Genomic DNA, 17,113 nt, shown 5'->3' on the forward strand with positions numbered 1-17,113 from the left:
CCCTGCTGGAGAGGGTGCAGAGGAGAGCTATGAAGCTAGTAAAAGGTATGGAGAATCTGAGCTACAAGGAACGGCTTGGAAAACTGGGATTGTTCACCCTCGAAAAGAGAAGACTGCGAGGGGATATAATAGAGACTTTTAAAATACTAATAGGATTCGACAAAATAGAGCAAGAAACATCGTTATTCACATTGTCAAATGTGACACGAACAAGAGGTCATGGACTGAAACTGAGGGGCAACAGGCCCAGGACAAATGTCAGGAAGTTCTGTTTCACACAGCGAGTGGTGGACGCTTGGAATGCTCTCCCAGAGAAGGTTGTGACGGAGACCACCATTCAGGGATTCAAGGGCAAGTTGGATGCACACCTTCTTGCAAATCACATTGAGGGATACGGGTAAACAAGGTATTCATCAGGGAACACCTTGCTTAGCCTCCACGTGCGCGGGTCGCTGGTCTAGATGGACCTAAGGTCTGGTCCGGTGAAGGCATTTCTTAAGTTCTTATGTTAAGAACATGAACTCAAAGGGATTCAGTTTTTTTTCGCCTTTTCTTAATGATAATTGCTTTAAATTTTCCTGAGTAATGATGATCCCCTTGCGTATAGTATAGTGGTCTAAGGAGGTTTATTATTTGTTGCTTAATTTCCTCTTTTTAAAGGAAAGTATGTAAAGATTTCCTTTAAGATGTTTAAGTCGTGTTGCTGTATCAAGTATTATGCTTGTAAATTATGATTAAACTTACAAAAAAAAAAAGGCCAAAAAGCACCCATAGTTGTCCAAAAAATTGTGAATAGGATTTCAGGGCAGGGGGGAAGCAGAATCTATGAGAAAAAACTGTCAAACACCACTTTAGAAGACTCCCCCCCAAAAATCATTTTCCCCATAGGCTGTAACAGCCTTACTCATAGACCATACTGGGGATATCCTGCTGCAGCCTGCCTCATCTCCTCAGAGGTGTAGCTGGATCAGGAGAAGATCTGGACAGATAGTTCCACCACCTCAGGCTGGAACACAGCAGAAGGAGCGGGAGAACAAAGGCGCAGCAAGGCATCGTGAGCGCTTCGAGAATGCTACTAGCGCCTAAACAACCTATACTCCAGCCCCTGACTAAGTCAGGAAAGCAAGCAACACTGAGGGAATGGTCCCTCAGCTCAGTTTCACCAATATTCAGAAGGCTGGTTGAAGAAGGTCCTCCAAGGGATACACCTGCCAGATGCAAACTCAGAAGTCTGCTCCTCTCAACCCAGACACAGCAAAGCCCTGAGGCTAAGAAGCCAAATATGTGTGAAAAATCAGTGAAAAAATGAAAAACAGCGCAAAATAACAAACAACCGAAAGAGCAGATCAGAAAAACACCTTGTTCGAATGCAGAAGACAAAATAGAAGACGGCAGAAGAGAACAGGAAGGAGGAGGAGGTACATGAGAAAACCTTGAGTGGTAACATCTGCAGTTCAATGTTCAGGATTGACAACACCCTATGGTTCAGCATACCATCCCTATTGCACTGGAATTGGTCAATGTCTGGGTGCGACACAAGTGGCCTTAGTGTGCAGGAAAGACCCAGGTAAAGGACGCACTCAGACCACTTTAATTGAGGCTTTAGTAAAGGACCGCATTGTTTTCTAAAAACTGCATATCTGGTAAGCCAGCAGGCTCAAAAGCAAAATGTGCACTACAAGGGCATACACTACAGCAGGGATTCTCAACGTAATCCTTGGGGTACATTCAGCCAGTCAGGTTTTCAGGATAATGCATATGCATGCACTGCTTCCATTATATGCAAATCTATGTCATGTATATGCATTGTGGATATCCTGAAAACCTGACTGGCCAGATGTACCTCAAGGACTGGATTGAGATGCACTGCACTAAACAGAGGTGTTGTTTGCAAAAGGGCCAGAATTCAAAAATTTCTTTTGGTACATACTTGCCAGATACCAATTACATGAACCATGTACATCTACCTCACCCCAGAAATAATCTGTCCTGGAGAGGCAGATAGCAGGAATACCTGGTAATGTATTTTATCCCTGGTAAATGTAGGCCTCCCATCCACATATAACCCTGTCTCTTGCCTCTTTCATTTTCCATCTCACCCAGAAGCATTCCTTACTCCCCTTATTCCCTCTCTCCCACAGCATTCTCACTCTTCTCCTCAATTATACCCTTCGCTTCTAGTGATCTAATGCTCTTTGTTCTTCCAGCTTCAAACGAAGTTGAGGCCTCTGTCTTCTCCTCCTCTTAGTCCTGATGGATGCTAAAAAGGTATGTAGGTAAAATCACAGAGACAAAGATTATGCTAATATTTCTAGTTGCTCTAGTTTGAAAGGGCTTCATTTCATTGTTCTTGTGTCTATCTCTCATCTAGAAAAGGCTACTGGTCTGAAGACACCAACCTGAGCATTTCAATGACATTGAAGGTCTATGCTCGTTCCCCACCCCTTTTTCAAGCATCCTCAGTCAACCTGAGATAAGACAAGGCTTTCAGTTGGGCGCAGGGCAAAAATATATGAAAGGGTTAGAAGTAACGCTGTATTATAGGGTACGTTTCTAGGCTGAATAGGGGATGTTAATGACTTAATTATGGCACATAATTTTAGGATGAAGTTTAGAGCGGGGAAGGGTGAAATTGTTATAAATATGTTATCTATGAATATGAAATTAGATGGGAGGGAGTGAAAAGAGGTGCTTGTGAAAGAAGGTTGGCAGCAGGTGGTATGGGGTGGTATGGGCTGCCAACAGGATTGGAGAGGGGAATCTTGCTGAGCATAGATCACTAAAAAGGGTTTGAGAGGCTGAAAACAAGGGAGGAAGGAAGAGGTTGGGAGGGAACTATTGGGAGCTGAGGGAGAAAAAGGAGAAGGTAAAGGGGATGTAAGGAAAGCACAGTTCTTATGTAATTGGGCACACAGGAAGGTTGTAGGCCAACACAGGTGGCAGGCCATCCCAAGTGGTAGCCTGCTAAAAAAAAGGGGGAAGGTTGTTCTGATAGAGTGTAAGGAAGGAGAGGTATGAGATTGGACACATTGATACAGTGGGGGATTTCAGGGCCTTAAATAGCAAACTGGAACAGAGACGGGTTCAATAATCTAATCAACAGGAAGACAGTATTGAAACACTTTAAAGATGTCTAGGTTCAAGTGGCACTACTGGAGGAAACCAAATTGTCAGTGAGTGAACGCAAAATATTAAAAGCAGGGATGTATTTACTCCTTGAGAGGACCAAGTGGAAAGGAGGAGCAAATTCAATTTTTAAGACACATCTATTTCCACAATATGACATGGGTTATGATGAGGATGGCAGACGGGTATGAATGAAAGGGGAGAGTAGATGATATGGAGCTATCTTGAATGTTTATGCCCCCACTTGCCCAAAAAGAGGAGTTTTCCAAACTTAGCTTTCAATGAGGTTATTAGAGGGGGACAAAGGGCAGTAATTATAGAAGGTGATATGTGAACTGTGGTTTGGGGGGCTGGACAGGTCAGCTGGAAAAAAAGAGGGGGAAGAGCTACATTTTTATCTCCACAGGTGGGTCTTTGTAGATGTGTGAAAGGAATTAAATCCAGGGTGTAGGGACTATGGGCCAAATTCACTAACCTGCCCAATCGGGCCTGATCCGGGCAGGTCCGATGATTCCCAATAAGTAAATATGCAGATGGGGGCGTTCGGAGGAACGCCCCCATTTGCAGGCACGGATCACTGTTAAGTGATGGACTGCATATGCGCTAGACATTCGGGCCCGGCTTAGCGTTAGAAGCCCATGGTTTTAACCTGCTTAAAAGCCTGCGGGTTAAAACCACGGGCTTGCACTGTGGGGAAGGGTGGGAATCGGGGCAGACGATCGAGGCAGGCAGTTTTCGGGGCAGGCAGGCAGGCGTTCAGGGCAGTGGGAGAGTCTGGGAGAGTCGGGGCTGCAGGAGGTTTTCGGGACCACGACTTTTTTTATTTTTTGCTTTTTTCATCGGGGCGGCAGGCAGAAAAGCATGGGGCAGAGCGGGCAGGAGAAGAGCACTGGGGCGGCAGGCAGGAGACGAGCATGGGGCAGAGCTGGCAGGGCGTGCCGAGAGCAGGAAAGATGTTTTCGACTGGTCCCCAGCAGTCGCTTGTTCAGGTGATCAGCCAGCCCAGTCAGATCTGAAATTTGGTGTTGTGAATCGCGTCCCAGCCTATTTTGCATGCGTTTCACTTCATATGCATGCATGGATTCGAAGCAGACTGCAGGAGAGGTAAGTGAATCAGTCCGGAGGGAAATTTGATAGTAAAGGGGTCGCAAACTGATCGGTTTGCTTTGTGAATCTAGCCCTATATCCAGCATTGCGTACATCTAGTAGCACTATGGAAATGATAAGCAGTAGTAGTATATCCATTACTCAGTATGGGACTATACCTATTACTTAGCTTGGACTAACTTTTGGAAGGCTGGTGTTTAGTCTGCACAAATCCAATTATGTTAGATCGTGGCATAGTTCTGAGGCTTTGGCAAAGGGGTGGTGGCACAAAGGGAAAAATCAAAGTGAAGGGCTAAAACTATCTTGCTATTGAGCAAGGATATTTAACTTTGGCTCCAGCAGACATAGAACCATCTTGCATAAAATTAAGTATCATTTGGGATGCAGGGAAGGCATTTCTGTGAGATTGCTTAAACAGAGAAGCACAATTAAAAAGGGAAATAGAAAAATGTAAAGCAATTTATTAGTAGATATAAAGGCATCCAGACTTAGGCCTCCTTTTACGAAACTGCAATAGCAGTTTCTAGCATGGGTAGCCTCTCTGAATGGCCCGCGCTGCTCCGGATGGTCACCGAGTTCCTATGAGCGTCGGGAGCAGTGCAGGCCATTCAGCGTGGCTCCCTGCGCTAGAAATTGCTATCATAGTTTCGTAAAAGAGGGGGTTAGGCTAGGCAGACTGGGGATGCCAAGATTCTTTCACAACTAAACAGAAAAAGGGAAAACTGGATTTATTGTAAACGTATAAGATAGAGTCTCTAATGCTATGCATAAAACAGAATTATATGAGCAGGTTAAAAAAAAAAGCAGGCAAACTTTTAGCATGACAACAATGGAAAAAAAGAAGTTCCAGATAAGTTAAAAAAAGGGGTCAGAACCCAGGAGATACAAATAGATTAGTGATAAAAAAAAGAATTCAGATTGTACGTATGGCCCATTTTAGTTACATCTGACTAAGTTGACCTAGCTTTTAGCTGCTGTGGCACCATGATTATTTTCCCTAGTCATTTCAGAGTATCACTGAAGTACTATCTGAATTCTCTAAGATGTATTGGCACTTAACTACTTACAATGTTGAAAGTGTGATTTGTGTCATGAGTGGAAGACCTTCAATTGTCTGCATTGTGTCATAAGTAAGATGAGGTGCTGAACCAGTCCTGGTATACAGCATGCAGCCCGGGAACACGATGCTTTTATCACCATTCCTACCCAGGTTTGTAAGCTTTCCAAGGCGACAACCATTCACCACCTTGCAAAGATCCAGCTTCATACTAAAAGCACTCTTCAAGTGACAACCAGATCCTTAAAGGGGAAAAAAAACCCAGAATTAGTTAGCTATTTTCATTTTTTAGCTTTAGCCAGCGTTATTCAGATACACAGGGGCAGATGCACAGAACTCCACAATCCAGTGCAAAACACTGAGTTACACAGCATTTTTATTTTACCAGGTGATACTCAACACAAAACAACAAGTAAATTATCTGCACATTGTTTGTGTTGCCCCAAACCTACAAATAGCTGATAAACTGGTATGCCCAAATCAATATTCAGAGCCACATAACCAGTCAAAATGTGAATATTAGTGACTATTTGGAGGGGATTTTCAGATGGCTGACAGGGTATATGACTCCTGTATATCACAGCCTTTATCCTCATTGATCCCTTTTTCATTATAATTTACTTGAGCCCATTATCTTCATATATATACAATCACTATATATCTTCTATAATTATTCTCAACAAGATAACTTATCTTTTATACAATGCTTCACCAGATCTGAACCAGTTTGTGTTGAGTGTAAGGATGAGGTGTATGTGTGTGTGTGTGTGTGTGTGTATGTGCTTGTGTGTGTATGTGCGTGCGTGTGTGTGCATGTGTGTGTGGATGTGCGTTCATGTGTGTGGATGTGTGTGCATGTGTGTGTATGTGCGTGTGTATGTGCATGTGTATGTGTGTGTATGTGTGTGTATGTGCGTGTGTGTGTGTGTGCGTATGTGCATGTGTGTGTGTGTGTGTGCGTGTGTGTGTGCATGTGTGTGTGTGCATGTGCATGTGTGTGTGTGCATGTGTGTGTGTGTGCATGTGTGTGTGTGTAGCCAAGGTCCACAGGAAAACAGAGAAGGCTGGGGGTTGGTCCAGGCTTCACGGGCTAGGTTCCAAAGAGAGAGAGGGGTGTTGCAGAGAGGAGGCTTTTATAGGTTTATGTCCCAGTATCTTTCTGTATATAATTTGTAAACTGAAACAATGGTTAGTTCAATTGATAAGGAAGATGTGACACTTGCAGGAATGGTAGATGGATTAGTCTCTGGCTTCTTTGTCCCATTCAAGTAGCATATCTTCTTGATAAACAATCCAGTCTGGCTGGATGCTTAATGTATGTGAATTCTGTGCAGGAGAATTTAGGGTCAGATTGATATAATGTCCCATAGGCCTCTGCTGACATTGGTTAGGCCAACCGAAAATGCTGACGGCTAGCAATGCTAGGCTGACATTGAGCATTGGCAATAACAGGGGGAGGGGACATGCCTAAAGTCTATGCACAAGAGCTGAGCTGTAGGTACAGCTCTTGTGCACAGGCCAGCAAAGTACAGAGCAATGATCACTGGAGCCATGAACAAGCAGCAGCAAGGGCAAAAACAAAATCCTGCAGCTGATGCCTCTTTGCTATGGTGAGTTCAAGACTTTTTTTTTTTAGTTCCAAGGCAATTTTAGACACAGCTGTTAGGCATAGGACACACACATATGCCAACTCTTTAACAGACTTTAAAAGTGAAGTTTGTGACTAGTTGGGGCCATCACCCACACCAAACCACCAAGCATGACAGAGGTTCCCAAAGGAACTCACCTCCTAGGTGCATATCTAGTTTGACTATATCTTAATCCAGCTCTGCTGTCATCTTTTTCTTAACCTGTAGCTGAAGACTTTTCACACACTGTCTCCCTTTTCTACTCCTTCTCTACAATCCCATCAAGAAACTTACTTGTTCCACTGGTTCTCTGCGAGGCTCTAAACAAAGCTTTGTCTGCCCCATAGCACTTCCAATTCACCTTCTCTTTTCTGTGACTGAACAACCTTACCATTTTGCATCAGGCATAAAATATTGACTTTAGACTATCAAGTCCTACATATCAGCCTCCCTGCATACCTTTCATTCTTAAACACCCCTTATACTCCTCTCAGGTGCCTTTCGCTTAGTGAATGCTCACCATCTTGCCTTACCTCCAGTCTTCTGCTCTCGCCATGAATTATCTAGACACACTGCTGTTTTCTATCAGGGACCTCTGTTCTGAAATTCATTGCCCCCTGAACTTCATGCTGAATCCTCCTATCCTAATTTTTGTACTGCACAAAAAAAAATTATCTTTTCTCCCTTGCCTTTTCCACTGGCTCTACTGGCTAGCGTAAGTACTCTTTGGCCATAGAACAACTTTGACTTTGCTTTTCTCTTTAGAAATTTCCTACCTTTCCTGTAGTCCTTTGTCAACAATATTGCTAAAATCAGACCCTTCCTTTCCGAGCACACTGCCAAGACTCTCTGCCATACTCTCATCACCTCTCGCCTAGACTACTGCAAAATGCATCTTACTGGCCTTCCGCTAAACCATCTTTCTCCTCTTCAATCAGTTCAGAACTCTACTCCACGCGTCATATTCTGCCAATGTCAATATGCCCACATTACCCCTCTCCTCAAGTCACTTCATTGGCTCCCTATCCATTTCCACATACAGTCCAAACTCCTCTTACTGACCTACCCAGGTACTCTGCTCATCGGAAAATTATCTCTTATCTGCCTCTACTACCAACTCCTGACTCCATCCCTTCTACTTTGCTGCACCACCTGACTCAGTACATCAAGCTATATCTCTGGCAGTATTCAAATCCAGACTCAAAGCCCATTTCTTTGAAGTTGCTTCCAATTCCAAACTTCAACCCACCTGTTAGGCACCAATATCTGTCTTATCATTCCTCTACCTGCTAAGCATCTATATCTGGCTTCATTCCCACTATAATTCTCCCACCTGAACACCGTGTATCGATGCACCTTCTTGTCCAGTTCATAAGCTCTTTTGAGCAAGGACTGTTTTTCCTATGTTTTGTTGTACTCCATTGTGTATGTCTAGTAGCGCTTTAGAAATGATTAATAGTAGTAGTATATTGTTGGCATTCCTTTCTGTTTTCCTACATCTTGTTATGTACACCACAGTTCTTCAACCGCCGGTCCGCGGACCAGTGCCGGTCCGCAGAAAATTCCTGCCGGTCCGCATAGGGCCGGCGAGATAGCACAGTTACTTACCGTAACAGGTGTTATCCAGGGACAGCAGGCATATATTCTCACATGTGGGTGTCGTCATCTATGGCGCCCCGATGCGGAAGCATTTTCAAGCAAACTTGATTGAAGATTTAAGTTTGCTCTGCTGCTCCACGCATGCGTGCCTTCCTGCTCCACTAGGGGGTGCATCCCCTCGTGGTCTCCAGTTCACTTAACTAGCCAAGAAGCCAACCTCGGGGAGGTGGGCGGGTTGTGAGAATATATGCCTGCTGTCCCTGGATAACACCTGTTACGGTAAGTAACTGTGCTTTATCCCAGGACAAGCAGGCATGATATTCTCACATGTGGGTGACCTCCAAGCTAACTGAAAAGGGATGGAGGGAAGTTGGCAATTTAAGCAAATAGATTTCGCAGTACCGATTGGCCGAACCGGCCATCGCTTCTGGACAGTGAGTCCAGACAGTAGTGGGAGGTGAAGGTATGAACCGAAGACCACGTGGCAGCCTTGCAGATTTCCTCAATAGGTGTGGACCTGAGGAACGCTACGGAGGCTGCCATCGCTCGGACTTTGTGTCCCGTTACTCGACCATGCAGCGCGAGACCAGCCTGAGCGTAGCAAAAGGAGAAGCAATCGGCCAACCAGTTGGACAAGGTGCGTTTGGAAACTGGGTGGCCTAACCGGTTCGGGTCGAAGGACAAAAACAGTTGTGGGACTTTCCGGTGTGACTGAGTGCGTTCGAGGTAAAAGGCCAACGCTCTCTTGCAGTCAAGAGTGTGGAGCGCCACTTCTCCAGGGTGAGAGTGGGGCTTGGGAAAAAACACAGGTAAGACAATGGACTGATTGAGATGGAAATCAGACACTATTTTAGGTAAGAACTTTGGATGGGTGCGGAGTGCCACCTTGTCGTGATGGAATACCGTGAAGGGTGGGTCCGCTACCAGAGCTTGTAGCTCACTAACCCGCCGGGCGGACGTGAGCGCGAGTAGGAAAATTACCTTCCAAGTGAGGAATTTTGGATGGCATTTGTCTAGGGGCTCAAATGGAGGTTTCATTAGTTGAGCCAGAACCACGTTGAGGTCCCAAACCTCCGGAGGGGGTTTGAGAGGAGGGTGGACATTCAGCAGGCCCTTCATGAAGCGAGAGACTAAGGGATGGAGCGAGAGGGCTTTCCCTTCCAGGGGCTGATAAAAGGCCGCAATCGCACTGAGGTGTACTCGAATGGAGTTGGTCTTTAGGCCGGAATGAGATAATTGAAGTAAATAGTCCAGGACCAGAGGGACGGGGACCGACACCGGGTCCTGGCTGTGGTAGGAGCACCAGGTTGAGAATCTTGTCCACTTTTGGGAGTAGCAGGTTCTCGTCGAGGTTTTTCTAGAGGCCTCCAATATCTCCTTGACTGATTGAGACACGGGGAGAGCAGTCAGGGGGAGAGAAACCAAGCATTCAGATGAAGAGATTGAAGATTGGGATGTAACAGTGAACCCTGACCCTGTGATAGTAGAGAGGGAAACAGAGGCAGAGGCAGTGGATCTCTGACACTGAGTTGAAGTAGAAGGGAAAACCACGGCTGGCGTGGCCAGCGAGGGGCAATCAGGATCAGGGTGGCTTGTACTGTTTTCAGGTGGACAAGCGTCCGCAGTATCAGAGGAAACGGCGGGAACGCGTACAGGAATCTTCCCTCCCAGTCAAGGAGGAAGGCGTCGGCCTCGAACCGGTCCGGGGAGTGTATCCGGGAGCAGTAGAGAGGCAGCTTGTGGTTGTGAGGGGGCGCGAACAGATCTATTTGAGGCGTCCCCCACCGTTCGAACACCCATCGTAGGGTCTGAGAGTGTAGTGACCACTCGTGTGGCTGGAGGAGGCGGCTGAGTCTGTCCGCCAGACAGTTTTGTTCTCCTTGTATGTACACCGCTCGAAGGAAGGTGTTGTTGGAGATTGCCCATTTCCAGAGGCGCAGGGCTTCCCGACAAAGGGACCAAGACCCTGTCCCCCCCTGTTTGTTTACGTAGTACATCGCTACCTGGTTGTCGGTTCGGATGAGAACCACTCGGTCGTGGAGCAGATGTTGAAAGGCTACAGCTGCGAGATAGATGGCCCGAAGCTCTAGCACGTTGATGTGGTAGCGACGGTCTTGTGCTGACCACATCCCTTGGGTGCGTAGGCCGTCCAGATGGGCTCCCCAAGTGTACTCCGACGAGTCCGTGGTGAGTACCTTGCTGTGGGTTGGGGCGAGGAAGAGCAAACCTTTGGAAAGATTTGAAGAGTCGGCACACCAGCGGAGCGATCGTTGCAATGAAGGAGTCACTGTCACGGGACGGTCGCTCGGGTCCCGGTCTTGACGCCATTGAGACGCCAGTGTCCATTGAGGGATTCTCAGATGGAGGCGGGCGAAGGATGTGACGTGGACGGTGGAGGCCATGTGGCCCAGGAGAGTCATCATCTGTCGGGCTGATACCGAGGTCAGCCGGGAAATCCTTCGACTCAGACTTACTAACGCCTCTCGGCGCGGAGGGGGGAGGAAGGAACGGAGGCGAACCGTGTCCAGCGTGGCCCCGATGAACTGTAGGGACTGCGAGGGGCGTAGTTGGGATTTTGGGAAGTTTATTTCGAACCCCAGACTTTGTAGATAGGTAATAGTCTGTTGGGTCGCTGAGATAACCTCTTCCCTGGACGGGGCTTTGATTAGCCAGTCGTCTAGGTAGGGGAATACCTGGAGGCCCTGGGAACGTAAGGTTGCTGCGACCACCACGAGGCACTTGGTGAAGACTCGAGGTGATGATGCTAGGCCGAAGGGGAGGACTCTGTATTGTAGGTGCCAGTCCCCTACCTGAAAACGCAAGAACTTGCGGTGAGCGGGGTGCACTGGGACATGTGTGTACGCCTCCTTGAGATCGAGGGAGCAGAGCCAGTCGCCCTCGTCGATCAGGGGATAAAGTGTCGGTAGGGAGAGCATCCGAAATTTTTCCCGTACCAGAAATTTGTTGAGGCGTCTCAAGTCTAGTATTGGGCGCAGGTCTCCCGTTTTCTTCGGTACTAGGAAGTAACGGGAGTAGAAGCCCTTCCCCCGTTGGTCGAGGGGAACCTCCTCCACTGCTCTCAGGCGAAGCAGGTCTCGAGCTTCGGAGAGGAGTAGGGGTAGCTGAGTCCGGTTGGGAGGGCAATTCCTTGGGGGATTGTCCGGAGGAATGGCCCGAAAGTTGAGAGAGTATCTGGTGGGTTTGCGGACGCCTGGGTGGGGGCCGCGAGAAGGCCGGGGTGGATTTTTGTGGGTAGCGGCGCGGAGGGGCCCTATACGGCCTGGACGCGGGCAGTTTTGTTTTTTGTCGGACAAGGGAGGCAAACGAGCGTTCATGTTCGGAGAGGCGTTTTGTAGCTGCCTCGATAGTGTCATCGAACAGTTCTTTTCCCACGCAGGGGAGGTTAGCCAACCGGTCCTGTAAGTTGGGGTCCATGTCGACCAGGCGTAGCCAAGCTAGTCGGTGCATGGCGATAGCAAAGGCTGCCTCTCTGGAGGAGAGTTCGAAGCCATCGTAGGCCGCGTGGAACAGATGAAGGCGCAGGTTGGAGAGGGACTCCAAAAGCAGGCCGAACGTTCCTTGCCGGGGGGCCGGTAGGTCCGTCTCAAAGGCTCTCAATAGTCCAATGAGGTGTTTGAGGTAGGATGTGAAGGTGAAAGTGTAGCTTTGCACCCTAGAGGCCATCATTGCGTTTTGATATAGTCTCCTGCCAAACTTGTCTAGGGTCCGGCCTTCTCGGCCTGGGGGGACCGCAGCTGAGATCCGGGATGGGTGAGCTTTTTTTAAGGAGGATTCTACCAGCAGCGATTGATGGGAGAGCTGTGGTTGTTCGAATCCCGGGTAGGGGACTGTGCGGTACTTAGCCTCCATTTTGGAGGGTACGGCTGTGACCATATAGGGGGTCTCCAGGTTCCTGAAGAAGGCCTGTTGGAGTACCGGGTTAGGTAGTAAGCGAAGGGACTCTCTGGGCAGTGATGGCATATCCAGCTCCGCCAAGTACTCTTTAGAGTATCTGGAGTCGGACTGGAGGTCTAAGTCCAAGGCGTGGCCCATGTCCTGGACAAAGCGAGTGAAGGATAGGCGGGATGTTCCCGGGGCCCCGTGCGGGGTCGGTGAACGAGACCTTCGTCTGGAGAAGGATGGGGAGGCTTCCCTCGAGTATCGAGGTTCCTGCTCCGATCCATGCTCCGAGGTCGGGGAAGCACTGTGGGAGTGTTCCGGGGTTGTCGATCTTCGGCGTCTCGAGGAGCCCCTCGGAGACGATGCCGGGGTTCGGGGTACCGATCGATGTCGAATCGGTGACCTCGATCCGGACTCCCTCGGAGGAGTTCGGAGGATGTGTGGGTTGGAGAGTGATAACTCAGCCACCCTTAGTGGTCCCGTACGCGGTGTGGGAGAACGGCCTCGTAGGGTTGGTGAACCCCGGGCCTTCTTGGAGGTACGGCGGTTCGAGGTTTCTGTCGTTTTAGCCCGACGTTTTGCCCCTTGGCGGTCTGCGGAGGGAGAACGTCTCGGGCGCCTCGGCGAGGAGTCCGAGGAGGATGGGATGCGGCGGGGATTGCGCACCTTTCCTCGAGGTTGTTCGATGCGAGGCTCAGGCTGGTCCGGCACAATCGGGGTCGAGGTCGGGGCCGATTGAAACTGGGCCATTGCAGCGGACAGCTCCGACGTGATCATCGCTCGGAGTAGGTCCTGGAAGACGGGCACGGACAGCATCGAAGGCATGTCCACTGCCTCGGTGCACTCCACCGGGGGCGACCTCGTATCAGAGTATTCCCGTGTGGTGGAGGCACGGCCCGAAGGCTTGGAGGGCTTTGCCGGGGCTGTAAGCATGGGGCTTCCGCCATGCGTCGTCGTTGTCCCCGAGGCCGGCTTCTTCGATGTTGCGGAACCTGAAGAGGGAAGAGGGGACTTACCCAGGGCCGAGGCTTTCTGTTGTCCCGAGGACTTCGGGGTCGAGTCTCGAGGCGATGCCGAGGTATCCGGGGCCGAGGTCAAGGCCGGGCCCGAGGCCGGGGCCGACCTCGAGGCCGAGGTGGAGAGTTGGTCCGGGGTGAAGAGGTCCGCCATGCGGGCTTTTCTTCGACGGAGGGCCCTGTTCTGGAAAATAGCGCACTGGGGGCAGGAGTCGGTTGGATGAGCTGCCCCCAGGCAGAGAATGCACCGGCGATGCGGATCTGTGAGGGAAAGAAGCCGCTCACACCGGGTGCACTTTTTAAAGCCGGTCAAAGGCCGGGACATTAAATCGAAAGTGGCCGCGGCTCGATTAGCCACGCGGCCGCGGGGACCCGGAAGCCTCCGGGTCGACACAAACGAAGCAGGAATCAAGTTAAAAGGTAAAGAATTCGCGCACAGCGACTTAATCGTGAAAAAACAAGAAAAAATCGCGGTGCTAGAAGGCATTTGGGGCAGAGCCTGAAAAACACGACTTCTAGGCTCGCGGAAAATTTTGAACTGGAGACCACGAGGGGATGCACCCCCTAGTGGAGCAGGAAGGCACGCATGCGTGGAGCAGCAGAGCAAACTTAAATCTTCAATCAAGTTTGCTTGAAAATGCTTCCGCATCGGGGCGCCGTAGATGACGACACCCACATGTGAGAATATCATGCCTGCTTGTCCTGGGATAAGGACACTGTTAAATTTCCTGCCCCGGTGGTGTTTGCGGAAATCTTCTGTTCCTCCCAGCCTCGGGCGATCAAGACAGGCTGCCGACGTCGGGCATTCCCTCTGTGAGTCTCGCCTATGCGGAAACAGGAAGTTGGAACAAAATAGGCGGGACTCAGACAGGGAAGGTCCTGACATCGGCAGCCTGTCTTGATCGCTGCCCCTGCCGAGTCGCCAAAGAGGGCCCCGGGGAAGGTGCAGGTAGAAGGGAGATGGTCAGCGTGCGCGGGGGGGGGGGGGGTCAGGTGTGGATTGGGGCCATCAGCAGCGTCTGTGCTGAGTCTGCCCACGTGGAGGATGCGTCGGGTAGGGGCCTCCGGCTCGTCTTGGGTGGCAGGGCCTGCGGTGCAAAGCTGTTTTTGCCGGCTTGGAAGGGTTGCGAATGTGCAGAGCACAGCAGGAGTAAGATCATGGGGAGCCTTCAACAGTGGCTGTCTCCTCTCCTAGCAGCTCTGTACTTACCAGGGCAGTGATTCACTTTGGCAACTTCCCCTTTCCTCAGAGGCGGCAATGGACCCAAAGCTGCCTAAGGAAATCACTGCTGCAGGCAAGTACTGAGAGCTGCTGGAAGGAGAGGAAGCCACTGTTGGAGGCTGGGAAGCTGCTGGATAAAGGGAGAGCTGCTAGTGCACCTGGAGGGAGGTAGAAGGAGAGATGCTGCTAGGAGGGGAAGAGGGAAAGGGATGGGAAGATAGCTACTGTTGGATAGGGGGAGAAGGAAAAAAGGAAGGAAACAGCTGGCAGGGAGATTACAGGAGGGGAAAGGGGGTCAGGACCGGAATGGAGAGATCAGATGAGAGAAAGGGGAGAGAGAGGAATGAGAAAGTAGAGAGAGATTGATGCTGGAAAGGGGGTCAGCAGATAAATGAGAGAGGGATAAAGATGCTAGATCTGGTGTAAGAGAGCTAAAAATGAAGAAAGCAGTGAAGCTGGAATGAATGAGAGAGGAGACATAGGCTAGATGGAAAGGGGAGAGGGGCATAGAAAGAAGTCAGATACATATGGAAGGGGGAGAGGCCAGACAGTGGATGGAAAGGGCAGACGCTGGAAGGAAGAGTGGAAAGAAGATGAAAACAGAGACCACAAAAGGTAGAAAAAAATCATTTTATTTCTATTTTGTCATTACAATATATCAGATTTGAAATATATATCCTGCTAGAGACATAACTGGGGACTGCAAAGCCTAACACTTTTCCTATCATGTGTGACTGCAATATTCTGTTAGCATGATATTTCTATGTAGCATTCTGTAATAATTTGGCTTGTTCAGTTTTCTTGATAGTAGAGGGGATATATGTGAAGGGGAGGGGAGACAGGGGTTTTGTTGGTCCTTGCTCTGAATATTTATATTTATAAATTGACAATTGTACAGAATATTGTTTCTTTTTATACTTTAATAAAATACGTTCAATATAAAATCATAACTGAGGCTTGTGCAGATGGGATCAGATGGTTTGTGGGGACCGAGCTTGCAGAGAAGGGGCGAAAATGTGTTTTTTTATTTCGGTCTTAGTAGTTTGCCGGTCCACAAAATAATTATTTTATTTCTGCCGGTCCACGGGTGTAAAAAGGTTGAAGAACACTGATGTACCCCACTTTGTTTGCTTATTGCAAAAGGTTTAATATCAAATATTAATAAACAAACTTAATATTGGCTGAATCCTACCACTATCTCTATACAGGAACAGAGAAGAATGGACAGCTTATAGAGGCTCAACTCTAAAATATATTGATACTTTATCCTTCTATATGCAAGAGAGCTTACAAATCAATAGAATCCAGAAAAATCCACACATCTGGCAATCCCAGCCTACCAGGTCCTGAGTACATCTGACAGGCCTCTCCTAAACTTTTGGACTCTAAGCATATGCCTAGTTTGCCTATGCCTTAATTCAAACCTGGAGCTAAAGTCTGCTGATGGGCTTTGGGGACCACTCCCAAATTTTTGCCTGGGCCCTTGCAGGTCTAATGCCAGCCACTGCCACACCACCTTCTTTCCCTCCTTCCTGTGATAGTACTACATATCAGTGTTTCTTAAGCTGGTCCTATTTTCAGGCTACCATAATAGCATAAAGTTTCATCAGTGGAAGTGAACAGCATTTAAATTAGAGAATTATATGGGGATAAATTTTTCCCCGAACCCGCAGGAACTCATTTTCCCAGCCCGTCCAGGCTTGTCCCTGCCCCATTCCTGCAAGCTCTGTCCTCATCTGCACAACCACTTTAAAATCGTAAGTGTCCGAGGCTTGTGCAGTTAAGGTAGAGCTTACAAGTATGGGGCAGGGACAACGTCAAAACTCGCAGGGATGGGATGGGGAAATTGAGTTCCTGTGGGGACAGGGAAAAATTTGTCCCCATGTCATTCTTTAATTTAAATCAATACCTTAACCACAGACCATCACTGCCAGCTGCAATTCATTTACAATTTAGGCCTGCTATTAGCATAATTAAACTAAATTCAAAACTAAATTTAAAATTAAACTAAAGACAAAATTCATTCTCCTCGAAAATAATAAAACCCCCAAGCATAACAAATCTAGTAATAAACACAATCACATTTCCCTTACAACCCACTAAAACTTCTAGGAATGACGATAGACAGATGCTGTACTATGCAACCACAAATCAACAAAACAATACAAAAAAATCATTCGTGGTCATGAGAAACTTGAGGCAAGTTCAAAAATTCTTCGACAAAATACAATTCCAGCTCTTGGAACAGTCCTTAGTCCTAGGTCTTCTAGACCACAGTTCTTCAACCGCTGGTCCGCAGAAAATTTCTGCCGGTCCGCGCAGAGCCGGTGAGATCAATTCGGCAGTTAAATTTCCTGCCGACTGCGGTTCCTGCTCACTAATGTTCCTCCCAGCCTCAGGCGATTAAGACAGGCTGCCGACATCGGGGCCTTCCCTCTCTGAGTCTCGCCTGTTCGGA

General features: G+C 48.4%; 1 protein-coding gene across 3 annotated transcripts in view; it reads right to left on the reverse strand.

Annotated features, from left to right (window-relative positions):
• QTRT2 (queuine tRNA-ribosyltransferase accessory subunit 2) overlaps positions 1-17,113 on the reverse strand; it is an 86,354-nt gene that overhangs the window by 66,536 nt on the left and 2,705 nt on the right. For 2 of the 3 annotated variants that reach the window (XM_033940137.1, XM_033940138.1), the window contains exon 2: positions 5,301-5,532. The exons of the other annotated variant lie outside the window; for it this stretch is intronic. In XM_033940137.1, coding sequence (XP_033796028.1) covers positions 5,301-5,532 — 232 coding nt within the window. The remainder of the gene's footprint in view (positions 1-5,300; positions 5,533-17,113) is intronic. 3 annotated transcript variants of the gene reach the window in all.

Source organism: Geotrypetes seraphini, chromosome 4 (genome assembly GCF_902459505.1).
Source record: "Geotrypetes seraphini chromosome 4, aGeoSer1.1, whole genome shotgun sequence".
NCBI classification, from domain to species: domain Eukaryota; kingdom Metazoa; phylum Chordata; class Amphibia; order Gymnophiona; family Dermophiidae; genus Geotrypetes; species Geotrypetes seraphini.